At 36.0% G+C, this 17,384-nt stretch overlaps 1 protein-coding gene across 4 annotated transcripts in view; it reads left to right on the forward strand.

Moving 5' to 3' along the window:
* The window catches only part of PIK3C3 (phosphatidylinositol 3-kinase catalytic subunit type 3), a 67,019-nt gene that overhangs the window by 33,779 nt on the left and 15,856 nt on the right, over positions 1–17,384 (forward strand). For all 4 annotated transcript variants that reach the window (XM_042028766.1, XM_042028764.1, XM_042028767.1 and 1 more), the window contains 4 exons: positions 1,019–1,103; positions 2,210–2,284; positions 10,152–10,320; positions 15,837–15,927. In XM_042028766.1, coding sequence (XP_041884700.1) covers positions 1,019–1,103; positions 2,210–2,284; positions 10,152–10,320; positions 15,837–15,927 — 420 coding nt within the window. The remainder of the gene's footprint in view (positions 1–1,018; positions 1,104–2,209; positions 2,285–10,151; positions 10,321–15,836; positions 15,928–17,384) is intronic.

Raw genomic sequence — 17,384 nt, forward strand, 5'->3', positions numbered from 1 at the left:
TGATTAATATAGCTGGGCATTGTAGGCCAAGGAAATGAAAAGTAATTGAACACTTTTAGGTATTGTGGAAGTTTGGTTCACTCTTTATGAATGTTCATTTTGGATTTCACAGCTGTTCTAGTAAAGATGAGCACTGTATATAAATATTAATTACTAAAAGATTTAAAGCAATTAGTCCAGTACTGCCTGGTAAAACGCACACCTGCAGGAAAGAAAAGGTGTTTTGTTGTTTCAATGTTACTTACCTTTTATCAACAACCTTAAAATTAAAGTTCATGTTTTAGAAGTTCATAGACATAATTGTCTTAATTTTTCATTATGATTTTAGTCACTTACCATTCAGGGGACTACCATGTTCCTCTTAGAGTGCTTCCTTAGATTTTGCTTACTGGAAGAAACTTTCCTTAGGCTTGGATATAATTGAGTTTTCTTTTAATCAAGAAGGTTAAGAGTTTTCTTACGGCTGATGGGAGGATTGTTTTGCCCTGTCTACATTTCACAGGAAATTTGAGTTTTCCATTTGATGACTTAGGCTTATTTTCTTTCTAAACTCAGTAGCAGCAGTTGGTTTTATTGAGGAATAGGGAGATATATAAGGATGGTAAACCCTGTAAGAGCATGTTGCCCAAATGTAGTTATAAAGCAGGACTGTTAATCCTGTTTTAGTTTTTGTTGATATGACCTAAACAGTTTGCTTTGGAAGTATTGTCACTCATAGTTACTGATCAGTTACTTTTCAGTTCACTGTTAATTTTCTGAAACACTTACTAAAGGAAACTGCTTTTCAATTTCTGTGTCAAGTATAAGAATGTGATGATTGAGACAGAATATAAATAAAGTGATATTAAATTAGATCTTGCTAGGTGTTTTGGGGGTGGTTGTTAGTTTAACAGATTGTAATAAGGGCCATGTGTGGTCTTGATTTAAGTATTGTTTTTTTCTAAAGACCCAGTTTCATATCATGTGTGTATGAAGTAACTAATGGAATAAATAAATATCTTCATGGCATTCTCCCCAGAACTTCTTCAGGAAACATGCCCCTAGTGAGACTGGCCCTCATGGAATCAGCGCAGAAGTGATGGACACGTATGTTAAGAGCTGTGGTGAGTTACAGTCTAGCAGCTGGTAACTTCTTAGGTGAAGTCTGAGGTGGATGAGGTGTTAAGATATTTCAGTTTAGGTGACTGCAGACAGGGCACTGTGCATGTGCTTGCTGTCAGAAGTCCTGTGAAAAGAATAATTTTGAGCCTGGCATGTTACACACAAGCCTGCTCTTTGTGGTTCTTGAAGGAGAGTATGAGTTAAATACTCTCTGCTTCTAGCAATAATCTTACCTCTGCCCACTCTGCATTGTGAGTTGGGGTCTTCAGAATGCAGGGACATGTTAAGCATTTAGATAATGATAAATCATCTGTATCAAAATTCTAATTGGTTTTGAAAATATAAGGTGTTTTGGGGGCTGTGGTTACATTTGTATGACAAGGAAAAATGGTAGTGTAGTTCATGTTCAGTATACTGATGGCCATGTTAAAATACCACATTTGCTGTCTATAAAATTAAAAAAGACTTCCATTCTAACAAAAAAAAAAAAAAAAAGATTATTCAGGGGTGAGTCCACAATATCTTTTCCTTTGCCTTTCTCTTTCTGATGGTGCACTCTTCAGAGCTGCTTCAAGCTCTTCTGGTTAGTGGGTAAAAGCAACAATTAAAACAGTTTGCTCTTTGTCACTGCTGATCTTGTGAATGCTGCTGACATGTATATCCAGGCTCATATCAATGCCTGTTGCCTGTTTACAGTGGCCTTAAAATATCTTCAGTTCAGAACATATACATTCACTTTGCTCACAATATTTCACCTTTGTTTGAAGTACCTTAATCCCAATATTGAAAGAATTTAGTCTTTTAGGGTTAGGTATGTAATTGTATAGTAAGTAATTGTATAGTAAGTAATTAGGTAATTGTATAGTAAGAAATTAAAATCTAGGCAGTACAGAATAAGTTTCAGAGTTTTATTACTTCAAATATTCTTCATAGTGCTGATAATCTTGATTATTCTTCACCAGCACCACTCCTGCCCCAAGTCTCTGTGGTATATTTATTGCTAGTAAACTAGAGCTAAGATAATGTAATATGCTGCTGTTAATTGTGTGGAACTTGTTGCTCTCCAAGAAAGGTACTTATATTGATGTTTACAATTTACTTGTTACAGCTGGTTATTGTGTGATTACTTACATCCTTGGAGTTGGAGATAGACATCTGGATAATCTGTTGCTAACAAAAACAGGTAATTCTTTTTAGCAGTATAATTTTATATCCACAGTTGTTTAATTTCTAATGTGTTGCATTTTCCTTGTGAATATAACCCACTGAGTACTGCAGATTAGATTATATTTTAAAATGTAAGTTATATTGTCTCATTTAAGGTAATATTTGCTCCAGTGTGTTAAGAAGAAGATGATTTCTTAACTAGAGGAAATGAAGGATGTGAAAATAAAGCTACTTCAACTATTATAATCACTGTTTTGGGATAGAGGGAATTTCAAGTGTTTTCATTGAAAATGAGTTCATGTGTAGCTGCATGAGCTTCACAAAGTTTTGACAAATAACAATTCTTATAGGGGAATGTCTTTTTGAATTTTTGTTCGGCTTATTTTTACTTGCTTGCTTACTTTTGAACTACCGCTTCCCTAGGAGTTCTGATTGCTTGAATACCTTCATTACATAGTGGTGGAGAATTAAGAGTTGTGGTTAAGTGTTTATTATGAAGCGAAACATTTATTGAATGAGAAACATTTAAATAAAAAATGTTATTTGGAAAAAGAGACCATCCACATGGAATGTTTGTTAGTTACAGGTAAAGCTGAAGCATATACTGCTTTTCACCGTGATAGTCTGTCTGAAAGAGCAAAAGATTAACAACTGGCCGTGATTAGGGTAAAAGGTCTTGCTCTAAGCTCATGGGGGAACAACTAAAGCATGGGTGTTTTACCTTAGCTGTTTGAAAATATAGAAACAGTCATTTAAAGATCTGTCTTGAGAGGTCTCATTTATCTGTGGTGGTGAATATAAATCTTTTCATAGTAGGCTCTGCTTGCGTGCCGAGAGTAATAGCTTAGTGTTTTGATTTGGGGTAAAGTGCGTCTTACCTGTCTGTGTTAAGAAGTACAGCGCAGTTGCTTTGCTGGAAGAATTTGGGGAGTACAGCAGAGGGCAGTGCAGATCCATGGTACATTCCAAGTCTGAAAACCTGTGCTCTGTCACAAACTGAGAGCTGTCGTGAGCTATCAAGAGAAATTGTAATGTTCCCTATGTTCCAAGTACAACAAAGACTTGCTACCAAGGCTTGCTTCTTGCTACTGAGAATCCTTTAGCCTTAAGTTGGAAAAAGCTAATTTCATTGTTAAAGAATCATGCTCCAAGTACCTCCTTCAAAATTATATGTCTCTATATACATGCTTTCTTGATGATACTTATTTAATGAATTGAAGGTTTCCAGTAGGCTAAAGAATGCTGGGTACCACCTGTGGGTTCACATATTTCTTGTATATGATTACATTTTATTTGGCTCAACATTTCAGTTCGGTGAATGTAGCCACATCTCTTAAGACTCCTTCCAACAGAACTGGTGCATCACCTCGTAACATACAGATGTCTGTGCTTATACTAGATACAGTATAATTTAAATATTAAGCAATGGATACTGAAGTTCATAGAAACAAATTTTTTCCTACACATTAGAAATTTTTTTGCATGAGATGTCAGTTATCTAATTAAATAATTTCTGCTGTCCTTCATTACTCTTTTATGCCTATAGTTCTAGAAATCGAGTGACTTTTTTTGTAGTAGTAGTCTTAAACAAGACATCTAGATTTTCAGATTTTTAAGTGCTGTGTCATTATACTTCAAGGACAGCTGTAAAAGTGTGTTTGGAAAGAGATGTGGGGAACCTTCAGTCAAAACATCCTTATCTGTCAGTAATGTTAAAAATTACAGAAAATACTTGTATCAGTTTCATAAATGTGCTTTGGCTGGTAACCTAAAGGTCACATTACATAGTAAGTATTGCATGATAGGGATATTTATTTTCTCTGAAAACTTTGAACATTCTACTTCTCCTGGAGACAAAATGCATTATCAATTGCTCTGTGTTTTAAAATCTTGTTTCCAAATCTGTAGCAGATACTACTGTGACTTGTAAATAACAAGACACTATTTTTCAGCTCTGTGCCCAGGTTTAGGCAACATCAGTGCCTCCTTTTAGGATTACAGACTGATTTATTTATTGAAGCTGGCATCTGGTTTAACAGCTAATGTTCCTTTACTTGCCTTGGAAGGAAGATCTCGCTGGTTGTGAAACTGGATTGTGATATACGAGGTATAGCATGTTCAGTTAACTTCCATGGAATATCCACAGGGCTAGTATATTGCAATTATGCCATGCCTTCCCCTGAAAACGCTTTGTTCTACAGTTCTTATGTTCTCTGATTTGATTGTAGAGTCAGCATCTAGGTACTAACAAAATACCCAGATACGGATGTCTTCACATCTGCTAAGCCTTTTGTAAATGCAAGGCAGTTAGTACAGTCATAAGTAGAGTTAGAAAGTATTTCAACTTTCATAGATAAGTGAAGTCTCCTGTCCCATTAGAGTATCTTAATAATTTCAACTTGCTTTATAAACATGCAAAGGTCCATAAGTTTTCACAAAGGTCCAGGCTATGTGTAGATATTTTAGGATATCCTAGACATTCAAATGGGTTTCTTGAGTAGCAGTGACTTTGTATGCTTACTCTCACCCTAGTGATGGCCAGCTTATCTTTCAGTAACCTTTGGTCACCTGCATGAAAATTCAAGTTCCCAGTATGAGTTCCCAAAGTACAGGGGTTTTGATCTGAGCCGTACACTTGAAATTGCTCTGTACCAGGAGGGAAAATTGCTACATGGATAAAATGAGGTTATTGATATCTAAGAGCAGGTCAAAGACTGGGTGCTCAGAACTTGAAAACCACATTTGCTTTTGGCATCGTGTAAATAGATGAAAGAACTGGGCTGTCTTCTAATCCTTAGAGGTAGAAGTGTGGTTTTTCTTCAGTGTGAAGTACACCAGTTGACACCACATTTATTCTTCAGTCTTGCTTAGAGAGCGTTGTCAGGTAAAACAGCAAGGACCTGAACAGATTCATATATAAAATGACACCATGTGTTTGTACTTCCTGTTTTTCAGTCAAAAAAATCTATCCCAGAGCAGGTCTGAAGATGGTAGAAATGGAAAACCTGTAGGATTCAAACATTCACTCTGTATCAGTACTTAGACAAGTACATTGTTAAATATATTTATTAATGTTACAAAATACTGTAGTATGTAAAATACAATTTTTAAAGATTTTTTTATATGTTACTAGTCTTGATAGAGGGACATCCTTATTTTTAAAAAAATGAAAACTAATGCATACTTTTGTCCTTCAGATTTCTCTCTGGAATTCCATTTTCTATGGTGCTTATTGCAAGAAGAACATAACCTTTTAGCTTTTGATCTGCTAAAACACTTTCTCTTCCAGGTAGCTTGAACAGCATTTGTCATCTAGGAACATATATATCAGACTTTTTTTTTTCTTATAATATGCCTGAATGGAAGGCATTTTGAGAATGGACAGCTTGGGGGAGAGAGGTGGGTTATATGTAATGCTTAAGACAAGCTGGGCTCTTACCAGTTACATGGGTGACAGTGATAAACTTTACGTCCATCTGTTGCTGCATACTGACTTTGAAACCTCTATCCTGAATAAGTTCTTAAAAATTCACATTACTTTCATTGTTGTGTACTCTTGGAAAAGTTGTAAGATGCTGCTGATGAAAATTATCACAATAAATTAGGCATTCTGATTTTTTCATCATGCCAATGCTCTGTTAGCAAAAGAGAAATTTTGACAGTAGCATCAGAATTTCCTGGGAAAGCCAGAAAAACACCCCATCCATCCAGTCATTTTCATCAGAGGAGTTTTTATCCTATTGCTTCAAATTTAAAATAGGAATTCAGTTAAAATAATCACTAAACTGTACATTTTTTATATAGGCCAAGTTAAAATAATAGTGGTGCTTGAGGGTTACAGAAAAAATAGTGAAATTCTGGAGGGTTTTGTGTTTCAGTTTGTTGGGGTTTTTTTTTGTTCTTCCCTAACAATGGGAACACAGTAGTTTGAAATAATTTGCTTTTTTACTGTTAAGAGACAACTGCCACCAGAATTACTTTATTTCAGTAATTGCATCTAATTTGCTTTGTTATCTGCATTTTGTTTAAGGTTTTCAGAGTTCTGTCTGGTTTTCAGTAGTTTTTCCTAGCAAAATGAAACAATTGCTGTGCTGCTCTATAGGAAGTTTCTCCTGTATTAAAATCTAGGTATTAACAGTGAAAGTGATGGACAAATCACCCTCTCCACATGCAGACAGGTGTTACTGGCTGTTGCAAGCACCAGGTATCAATTTTTAGTCTTTACAGGTCCATGGTTCACTTAATCAAGGATCACTCTCAAGGCTGAAAGGAAGTCAGATGGACTTTGAAATCCCTGATGCCCTGACTGGTAGTCAGAGTAACTTCCATGTTTCGTGCCATTTCCTTGAAATAACCAGTGGCCTGTCCTCTTTATTCCCTATGTTAGAAAACCAGGTGGCGAGTGGAAAGAGGTAGTCAAACTCATAGAATAAAATAATTAAAAAAAAAAAAGCTCAAAAGTACCCAACAGTATCAGCTTTTAGATTTTGATTTAAATGATTTTATATGTCCATGCTGTTTAGTCCTGGAAGCTTCTCATTCTCTTAAAGTCAGTAAATGCCTTGTGTCTTGCTTTTTCTACAGTAAAATAAATGGGGAGTGCAGGATGATTTCTAGTGCAGTGTTTTAAAAGATGAGATCTGTTTCACCTGTTGCCTTAAGTAACTCCTGGTTTTAGTTTAAATCATGACTGAAACAAAAAAAACCCTCACCTTTATGATTTAGCAGTCATTTAGCAGTATTAAAGCAGAGGTCCAGTTTTGTCTGTAATTTATAGGAATGTCTGAAGATTAGGAGCCCTTTAAAGTAAGATTTAATAAATCTGAAGAAGTTTGGTCATGGTAAAATGTGATGGTCTAAGAGATAGAAGTGTGTGTGTTATGACACTCACACTGTTACTGAAGGCAGGACATGTAATTGCTTTGTAAAACACAGTAGTTCAAAGCCTTTAGGAAAAGTAGTGTGGCACCAAGTTCATATGAAGGCTGATAGGTGTTCACTGTGTATAAGTACCATTATATGAGTATGACCTGTTACTCACAGGGAGGTAACTGATACAGGTTGTAGAGAGGCTGTCCCTGGGGATACTCAGGAACTGTCTGGACATGGCCCTGGCTAAGGCACCTGAGTGTCTCTGCTCAACCAGGAGGCTGGGCCAGGTGTCCTCCAGAGGTCCCCTTATTCTTGCAATTGGTTTTATGCTCAGTAAGAATTGTCACATTCATTAATATAATGAAAGTGGAATATTCAGTGTTACATCCTGATAGAAATGGTACTTGAGATGATCACTTCATATACTTGCAAGCTTTTTATCTTAGTATTAAAAAAATTATAATCATTGAGTTTGTTAACTTGATAAATTTATTATTTATTAACATAAATAAGAATATAAGCATCACCTAATTTTCCTAATGAACTAGCCAATTTAATTTGTCCAAAGCAGGCTTGTTTTTTACTTTTCAGCTGTTAAGTCCTCAAGGGTAACATGAGTCAGGTTTCTCTGTGGAAATCTCTAGACCTGCAGTGTGCTCCCTCGGGCTGCTCCTGGTGTAGCAGCTTTTGACAGGCACCAGGGAGAGCCTTTTGTCCCTGTTCTGTAACATGGTGTGCTGGCTTAATTGATCTTGCAGGAGCTGGATTAAAATTAGTCAAGTTTGTGTTTAGTACACAGGTTTTAAATGTTTTATATATATTTATTTAAATATGAGCTTGTACATAGCTTTTGAGTCAGCCTAAAAATCAGCTGAATTTTGAAGTACAGCTGGGAAAGCTATAATGTTAATGCAGGTTGGCCTCATCTCTCTTTCTAAGTGTCTATCACTCAATTGTTGAAATATTTTTGAATGTTTTAGATGTCTTTGTTACCAATGTAAATTATTAATTATCATCTTTTATTCCCTATCTCCAAAGAAAACTGAAAAAAAAAAATATTTACTGCTATAAGAGTTACTGTTTTATTCAAAATGTTGTCCCTTGACTCTTCAAGGTGGCAGGTTTGAATAACTGAACAGAAAGCAGGTCCCCAAAACTTTTTAGTTAAAGATTTTTTCTAGCTTAATGATGGAAGGGTTCTATATGTGGTTGCTTCAAAAAGTTGGTGTACAAAAATGAGCTCTAAAAGAGTCTCCTCTACCAGCCCAGAAGAAATGTATTGAAGGAAGGCGCCTTTTTTATAGCAGTTAGTTATGCAAAATGTAATGGTTGTGGCATTTATCAATCAGCAAATACTTTGCCTCTTGTTCAGGATCCTTGTGATCTCTCTTTGAAATTGGACTGTTGTGGAATTCATTTCTTGGATTGAAGAAGAGTGCTTATGACAGATCTCAAGCAGCCTTTTCTATTCATACTACATTATTATTCAATGAAAGAGTCAGAGGGGTGATTAACTGAAAAATATGACTGCTCCATTTTTTTCCAAGAGCACCAATAATAATCTAATCTTATGAAAATCTCAGAATGAATACAAATGCTGCAGGTTAAAATAACCCATAGCAAATACACCCCTGTCTGTGATGCTGTTCAGTTGCACAATTCTGAAACAAGACTGTATCTTCTCTGCTGTCTGTGTTTGTCTAGATAACAATCATGCTAATAACTTTCTGCCTTCTTGTTTAAAAGATCTTCTATCTTTTATCTGCATGCATATCTGAAGTCTCACCATCTTTTTGTAATGTAGTTCTGGTGTGGCCCAAGTCATTGTTTAAATTACACATTCCAAACTGAAAATACATTTTCAGAAGTAGAACACTTTCAAAGATTTTTTTTTTGCTTCACATGGAGAATATTTTCCACTTAACTGAGTCAAGACTGTTCCTAAGAAAGTGGCCACCTAAGAATTATGAATTGTTCTACTTTTATTTCTATTAACATAATTTTTCTGTATTTATAAAATATTTAATCCAAATATTTTACGTTTTTTGAAGTTGCTCATAAACTGAAGTTTACTAAGAGAAGTTCAGTTATTCATCTTGCCACTGATAACATCTCATGCATTGTTGAGTAATATTGAAAGAGAGCACTCTGAATTTTCCCCAGTAAATGTATGAGCATTATGGTGAGCAGCACAGCAGGCTCTTGATAGGAAGGGCAGTTGCCTTGTGCATTTGAAGACAGGAGGCATATACAAGTTTTTGTCAAGTTAATGCTGCAGAAGTGTTTTAAATGCAGTCAGTTGAACTGAGGAGGGAAAGGCAGTGATTGATGCAATTCATTTTAGTACTGAAAAGGCTATGACAAACTTTTTGGTGGATTTGAGAGCCAGTTTCAAATTTGGAGTCGTAGTGATGTTTCTTAAGTGTATTTCAAAACTTCTGATCATTTTTGACCCTACTTGAACAACTCAAAGACTTTTGAAATAGCACTGAAGTCTTTTGTTGTTCAGTTCTTCGAAAGATTGTTCATAGGATTATGAGTCTTACTTTCTCTTTGTTATATTAGTTGTATGTTAAATTTACCGTATTTCATACCACAGCAACTAAATGGGAAACACACGTTGCATTGCTTTAAGTATTAATATTTAAATTTGCTAACAAATTCTAAAGAATGTGCAAAGAATTAGTAGTATCTATTATGTAAACTGTGCATTTAAATATCTACTGACCAGTTTCAGTATTGGTTCAGTCTTTGTGAATATACTCAACATGTATAAAAATCAAAAAAGCAGGAAAACAGATCTTGTTAGTACTCTTAATGAATTTGAAATCAACTTTACTTCTTTAAAAGCATCATTTCAAGTTAACAGCTGAATATAAAATATTTACTGTTATAAACCTTACAGAAAACTTCCTGGGAGCTGCTTACTATCTTCTTAATGATTTTATTTTTCTAAGTTTTGCATCAAGAACTGATCTTATGTTCAGAGTTTGCCTTTCCATCTTCTACAGGTAAACTGTTTCACATTGACTTTGGTTATATTTTGGGCCGGGACCCCAAGCCCCTTCCTCCCCCGATGAAGCTGAACAAGGAGATGGTGGAAGGCATGGGAGGCACCCAGAGTGAGCAGTACCAGGAGTTCCGTAAGCAGTGCTACACAGCCTTTCTCCACCTCCGCAGGTAACAGCACTGGGTTTGTGCCAAAACTCATTAGAGCCACTCTAAAGCAGGAGAGGAGATGAGTAAATGAATTGCTGAAATGTTTCTGTTGAAAATTCAAAGCTTGTTTAAACATGAACACAAGAATTTGTATGAAACAAAGGAAAGAAAACATCACAGTGTTGGTGTAATGTGGACAGTGAATGTAATTGCTCAAGTTAAAGCTCCCAGTTTTGCTTGTTTAATAGCTTAAATAGCTTCATTTCATAACTCACGTGGGATATTAAATTATATTTAATTTTGGGTATGTTTTTGCCCTTAAGCTTCTTATTCTGTGATTATTGATGATGAAGGAACTGTCATTTTAATTTAAATCATTACTTATTTGCTGCTCTATTCTCCTCCGGTTCAAATTAGTGATGATCAAATTCTTTGGCTTGGAGATGACACACACATATGCTTAGTTCAGTTCAGCTCCTGTGGGACAAAAATTAGCAACTTGTAGTGACAATCCAGCATGTTAGAAATTTCTTTAAATACCCAGAATTGTGGCAGCTAAAAACTCTTTAGACTCTGTGTCTGTGGATCAACAGATTGGTAGGTCTCAGATCTCTTTTAAATTTGGAATCTGCTTCATTCTTTGGCAGTGACTGTATTACTTACCCATCTACTTTCTAAGCCAAGTAGCTCATACTTGTTCTGTTTGAACAGAACACAGGTAAGCACTCCTGGTCTGTCCAGGCATTTCATTTAGCGTGTCTTCAATGAAGAGGAAAGATTTTCACTTTAAGATCATAGATCACCTAATGTAAACCTTTGAATATGTGTAAGAATTTGGAAATATGGTAAGCCTATGTGAAAAGTATATGTAATATGAAAAGCAGCCACTGATACAAAATAAAATGCTGCATGTAGTTCTCCACTTGATAAGAGGAGGAAGACTAAGGAGTTGGTCTAGAAACTGACATTATTAATGAGTTAAAAAGCCATTCAACAGTTTGAAAAAACCATGTCATGTTATCAGAAAGCAATATTTGTGGTTTCAGAGAACAATCCAACTTCTGAACTTTGCTTAAAGCTGTTTTTTAATGCTGTATTTCTTATTTGTCATATACTTGAGTTGTTTTTATTGTTTAAACCTAGCTGTTTCAGTGGAAACGTCTGTTGTGTCAGTGAAAGATTATTCATTGAATTAATTTATGTAATGATTTGCTACAAAGATCGTCATTAACTGTGTAGTATAGTGGTAATTTGGGTATACAACTAAACTGTAAATCAAGATGGTTTCATTTTTAATGTCTGGAATTGTAGTTGTAATTTTAGCATCTCCAGTATTTGTTCACTTTAATAGGAAAATATTTTTAAATGTTTCTGAATTCATATCCTTAAGGCTTTCAACAAAGATAATGTATGATAATATTAAAATTACTGTAACTATTACTTTAAGCAGATAGAACTAAAAATAATTAAGAATACTTGTTGAAAAAAAGAATAATTGGATGTGGAACACTTTAGTTCTAGCAGTTCTGCATATTGACAGAAACCCACTCACAGACGCATTTTCTGGCCGAGTAGTGTGAAATCATAACTTCTGATAGCAAACGCTGTCATCTCCATCAGACTGTGCTTTATTTTAGTTCTTTATTTCCATGGGGAATAACCGGTTCTCTACATATTTCAAGTACTGTATCTTGTTGTATCAGGATTCCTGGTGGAATGGATGTTCCATAGTGAAAAAAAATGTAAGGAATTTTAAAGTTACAAGTGAAAGAATAGTTTTGTTCGTTGTTTCTGGTTGTAAGCAGTTTGGCATATGATCATTATTGTATGTTTTTTAGTTAGTTTGGGGGATTTTCTTGGTGAGTAGGGGCTAGGGAGATGCTTTCTACTTTTCTGAGCAACAGTAATCAGTTGTGTGCATTTGTCAGCAGTGCTGTAGTGAAGGAGCAGGTGCTGCATTCTGAATGTGTTTCAGGGCAAATTGTGGCTGTCAGGAGGACTTGTATCTTCACTTGGGCTACGGCAGGCTTTTATGCTTTCGTTATAATTGCTGAGCCTGTTTAAAGATATTTAAATCCAGCTGCATGTCAGCATTTCATTTCCACCAACAATTCACTGCTTACACATCTTCGTCAGGTTCCACAGAATCACAAAATGGGTCATCTGTCCTTCCTCCCTGCTTTAGCAGGGTCATTCCAGAGCCCATGGCACAGGGTTATGTTCAGAAGGTTCTGGAATACCTCCATTGAGGGGAATCTCTACACCCTCTCTGGGTAATCTGTTGCAGCAAAGAATCCTGTCACAGCATTTCAGAGTGTTTTTTCCAGAGTGAGGCTCTAGATTGTTTTGTTCCCTCTGAATCCCTTCCAAGGGTTCCCCTGCATTAGTCCTGTGAGAAGTTTGCTGTTCAGTGTGAGTTAGTGGGCATAGGTAAGGGCAAAGGAGTAGGAGGTAACTAGGGACAGAAGTAGTAGTTTGGGCTGAGATTTTTTTCTCTGTGTGGATGGGGTTGTCCAGCTGGCTGGAGCAGAGTTCTTCCCCAGTCTGTTCTCAATTTAGTGGATTGAGGGTGCTGTCCAGATCTGAATGGAAACGCTGTAGGCAACAAGTGGAAAGCTGTGCTGTTCCTTTGGAAGGGTTGTAGCTAGGCAGTGTAGAGTCTGGATAGTCTTCTAAAAGTTGGGATTAGATGGTGAAGAGGAAAGAGCAGAAGTGAAGCTGAGTGGGATCAGGTCCGTATTCACTGAGTTTGGACTGCAAGAAAGTACTTTGGGAAGAATAAATGTCATTTATTATAGCTAACAGTGCCATGACAATGATTAGGGAGTATACATGCTCTTGAAAAGAAAAATGAGTCGTGGAGGATCCCATGTTCCACTGAAAGAAAAGTAATATCCTTAAGGCATTTTAAACTTAGGAATTTTTCAGTTAGACCAGATAAGCAGGGCCCTAGTTTGGCACTGCAGATAACTGTATACATTCCTGTCCTTGTCTTTTCAGTGGATGTTTGTAGCTTCAAATTTGGTAGAGTGTTGCAAAGTCAACAGCCTAAATATTTGATTGGTTTAGGACATCTATATGCAAAGGGCTGGTAAGTATTAAAAAAAATAAATAAAAGAATGCTGAGGATCAAGCAGGTATTTGAGATACTAACTCCTTGAAAACAAAAGTTGCTGTTCTCAGAAAACATAGCAATGAGAATTTGACCTTTTGTCTGATGTGGGTTTCTATTTGATATATGAGACCTCTTCTAGGTAGAAGTAGGTTTTTTGTTGAATTTCTTTAACAGTACCTCGTGTTCAAACCAGAAGTTAATCAACCTTCAGTGCAGCTGAATCCTCATTTATTTTGTGAGTTAATTTGTACTGAGTTTGAGGAAAGCAAAGAATTATGTGAGAAGGATTTAGGTTTGGGTGTAGGTACTTAATTAAACCTCCTCAAAACTAGAAAAACCTGGTTCAGAGTTTGTTCTGGACATGGATGGATGTCAGCCACTCCACAGGCCTTTGTAACATAGATGTCAAAGATGAGTGATATCCCCCGCTTGACAAAGGTGTTTGCTTTTTACAAGTCAGACTCCTAACTCAGGTGATTCAGCAAAATCTCTCCTCTTAGATGAGTTTGGCCTGTCAGTTCCCCAGCTGTGAACCTCATGGCTTATGTGCCAAAGATGGTGCCTGTGAGAAGGATGGCAGTTGACTACTGAGTTACAGAAATGCTGGGGGGAGGCGCAGAAGGCAGACCTGTCGATAATATAGTGAGCAATTCTTCCTTAATTTTTAGGGGGTTTTTCCACTCCATACTCCCCCTCAGAATTATTTTTTCTTGATTTTTTTTTTTTTTTTTTTTCCCCCCCAAATGAGGTTCTTCAGATGATCGTATGCATCAAGAATCAGAAGACTTCATTGTGTGGAACAGAACCATCTCTTAACTGGCATCTAACAATGATGCCTAGACCTTCAAAATCTTTTTTTACAAACCTCCATCACATAAATAGCTTCGATATCCTGTAGTAAGCTCTTATCCTCTAGGCAGTTGAAGAGCAAAAGGAACTCTGAGACTTTGGATTCTGGGTCAGTTTGAAGGGAAAGCTATTGACAGAAAGTACCAATAATGTAGGAAGAGACTTGAGAGTGTGTACCTGTAGCATTTAAGCGCGTTTAAAAAGAGATTTGCTGGTTTCAGGCAAGCAGAAGAAAAATTCATTAAAATCTGTGGTGTCTGTTTCTAGCAGCAGAGCAACCTGACTGACTGCCAGATTTCTTAGCCAGACCCGAAACAAAATGGTAGAGTTAGCTTTACCTCATTTCTTTTAATTTGTCATAAAAGTAATTTTCCTGACTCTAGCCCCCTGACCCTGGGAAAGTGAAGCAGAACTGCTGAAAGAAATTAGGCACTGAAGATTTCTAGCCAAACCATTGATTTTAGGTGCTCTTGTTATAATGTCTTAAAAGTTATATTGGAATATGTTAGGTAGTGTTTGTTCCAGATAATAATTAAGCATCAAGAGTTTTTGTTGGAATTAAGCTTTTCTAGAGAGATGGTTTTTTGAGCAATATTTACTTTGTAAAATACAGCTATGAAGCAGACCTTTCATTTAGTTGAAATACTTCGTATTCCTTGTGGTTGTCAGCTGATATATATTCAACAGCTTCCTAATAAACAAGTTTTGCTGCTAAGAATTCATTTTCTGTCATCTGTGAAGCTCCTGGTTCTCTTACCAAAGCAATATTTCACATGGTGAAGTCAGTTACATATTTTGTGTCTTAAAGGGAACTAGATCTTTTTGCAGAGGAAGGGGAGTTTCAGTTTGTGTTGAACAGCTTGAAAATTGTGCTTTGAAAAAGCAACTGACAGCTAATTTTCTGCAAGGGCAAAATGGTGTTCTTTAGAAAAAATAGTCATGAGTGCTTCCAACACCATTTTAGAGCTGAAAACTATTCCGTGATTTGTCTCTTTTAATGGTTATAGATGACATTTGTACTTCCTAAGTGTACTGTTCTACCACTATTATTGGAGCTTAACTGAGCAACTGATGACTTGGATCTGGTCAAATATTTAACTTGTTATGTCAAAAGCCCTTGCAGTGATTGGAAAAATAATTTTTCTGTTATTATGAAGACTTCATCTCTTTGAATATATATCATGCTGCTATATGACTTCTTAATAAAAAACAACCTTTGAATCAGTATTCTAGCGTGTTTGTCCTACCAGAGGTAGAAAATGGCATTAAAACTTAAAATATATCACAGTTTATATTTGATGTGTCTCTGAGTAAATGTTCTCACAATTTTGGAAAATTGTAACAAAATCAGAGCACTTTATTCACTTTTGGCAGTTTGAGAGATTCTGAAGGTTAAACTTTTATAGTTAATGTCAGTATCTTATGTTCTTTAACATAAATACTTTCAATTAAAGTATTAAAAAGGGATCTCTGAAGCATTAGCAGTTCACTGTAAGATGATTTCTTAAATTGTTTACAAAATGTCTTTTGTACAGTTTACAAAGTGCTTTACCTCATTTGCTCTTCTGCTTAGGTATTCCAACTTGATATTGAATCTATTTTCCCTCATGGTGGATGCCAACATTCCAGATATTGCTCTTGAACCTGACAAGACTGTAAAAAAGGTAACGGTGAAGCTTTCATTGTCTTTCGGTAACCCAGGTCATCTCACTATGAAATTTTCAGTCAGTCGTGATGACTTATTTGTGTCTCACCTGGAAATACTTGCTCCTGTTTTATTAGCTTTGAGCAATTTCTAGAATCATTGAAGTTAAAGATAGGAGAGTATACTTGGAGAGCACTTAGCATATCTGCCCATGAATACAGAATGGCTTTTTGTCGTCCATGCAATGCTGCATGCTCTGCTCTGTTCCAGTGGGTATTTTAGCTAAAAATAGTGTTCCCACCTTATCAAACTTAGGATAAGTGAAGTGGTCAACACTGACTATATCATGAAAGATTGTTCAATCTAGTCTAGACCTTTAAGTCATGGATGGTTTTATAAAACTATTCTAGAAATAGAACCAGTCTATCAAAGATTTAAAACCAATAGGCTGGTATATCTTCATCACCAAGAAACTTTTGTTTATTTTGAAGACAGACTTGTGTCCCATAATTCTAACCTTGTCCTTTACACCGGCTTGAGTCATTCTTCCCCATTTGGTGTTTGAGCAACAGTTGACGTGAAAAATACTGTATACATGTTCATCTAGATTTCATTACACTTACGTTTTAGACAAATGTTGGCTTTTTTATAATCTGATTTATAGTGAAGGGCTATCTGTTGTAATTCCCCAGAAGACTTTGTGGAGCCTTTGTATCCAATGGAAATTAATTCAGTGTAATTTTTATTCAAGAAGCGGTTTGTCTCCCAGATAGGCTGTTCTTCACTGTTTTCAATAAGCTATGATAGCAGAGATTCAGAATCTTCAAATAAATATTTCATCTTCTAATATAATTTCCTTAAAACTAAATTGTGACTCACACAAATTTTTCCTTTTCCCTTCAAGGATCCAAGCATTTCTGTTTAGAGTTTCTTGGTTTCGAATTGTTACAAAGAGTTCTTGTAGCTATTCAGTTTCATTTCCAGGAAGCTAAGTTAGCCACAAGTGCTGCATTTTGGGGTAAAAATTACAATCTTCCCTCCACTTGACTGTTTTCCTGAGAAAATGACAGCAAATTATTTCTTCTTACCAATATTTGAACCTCACCTCTGTCCCTATATGTCCTACAGATTGAATAGGTTACTTACATAGAACATGAGAGAAAAAAGCCTAAAGTAGACAACTGAAGTGGTTCAATACCTGCCAGGTTCTGGAAGTAACTACAGTTTTGTAGAGACACCTTCTTCACAAGAAAGAGATCTTCCCAACAGTATGCAAGTCCTATCTTATGAATTTCATCTTTATAAAGAAGATATATTTGGCTCTGGCTACCCGTTGGAAACAATGCATGATACAGTAAGGAGGGGAAGATCTTTTAGATTGAAAAGTTTACAAATAGATGCACCATAAATCCTAGTAAAATTTGAAGAATGCATCAACAGGCAGAGCAGGGGCAAATTTGGGCCAAGTTTGTGGTT

Source organism: Corvus kubaryi, unplaced genomic scaffold, assembly GCF_017639235.1.
Source record: "Corvus kubaryi isolate FWS band 111438036 unplaced genomic scaffold, C.kubaryi_AGA036_p1.0 37308, whole genome shotgun sequence".
NCBI lineage: Eukaryota > Metazoa > Chordata > Aves > Passeriformes > Corvidae > Corvus > Corvus kubaryi.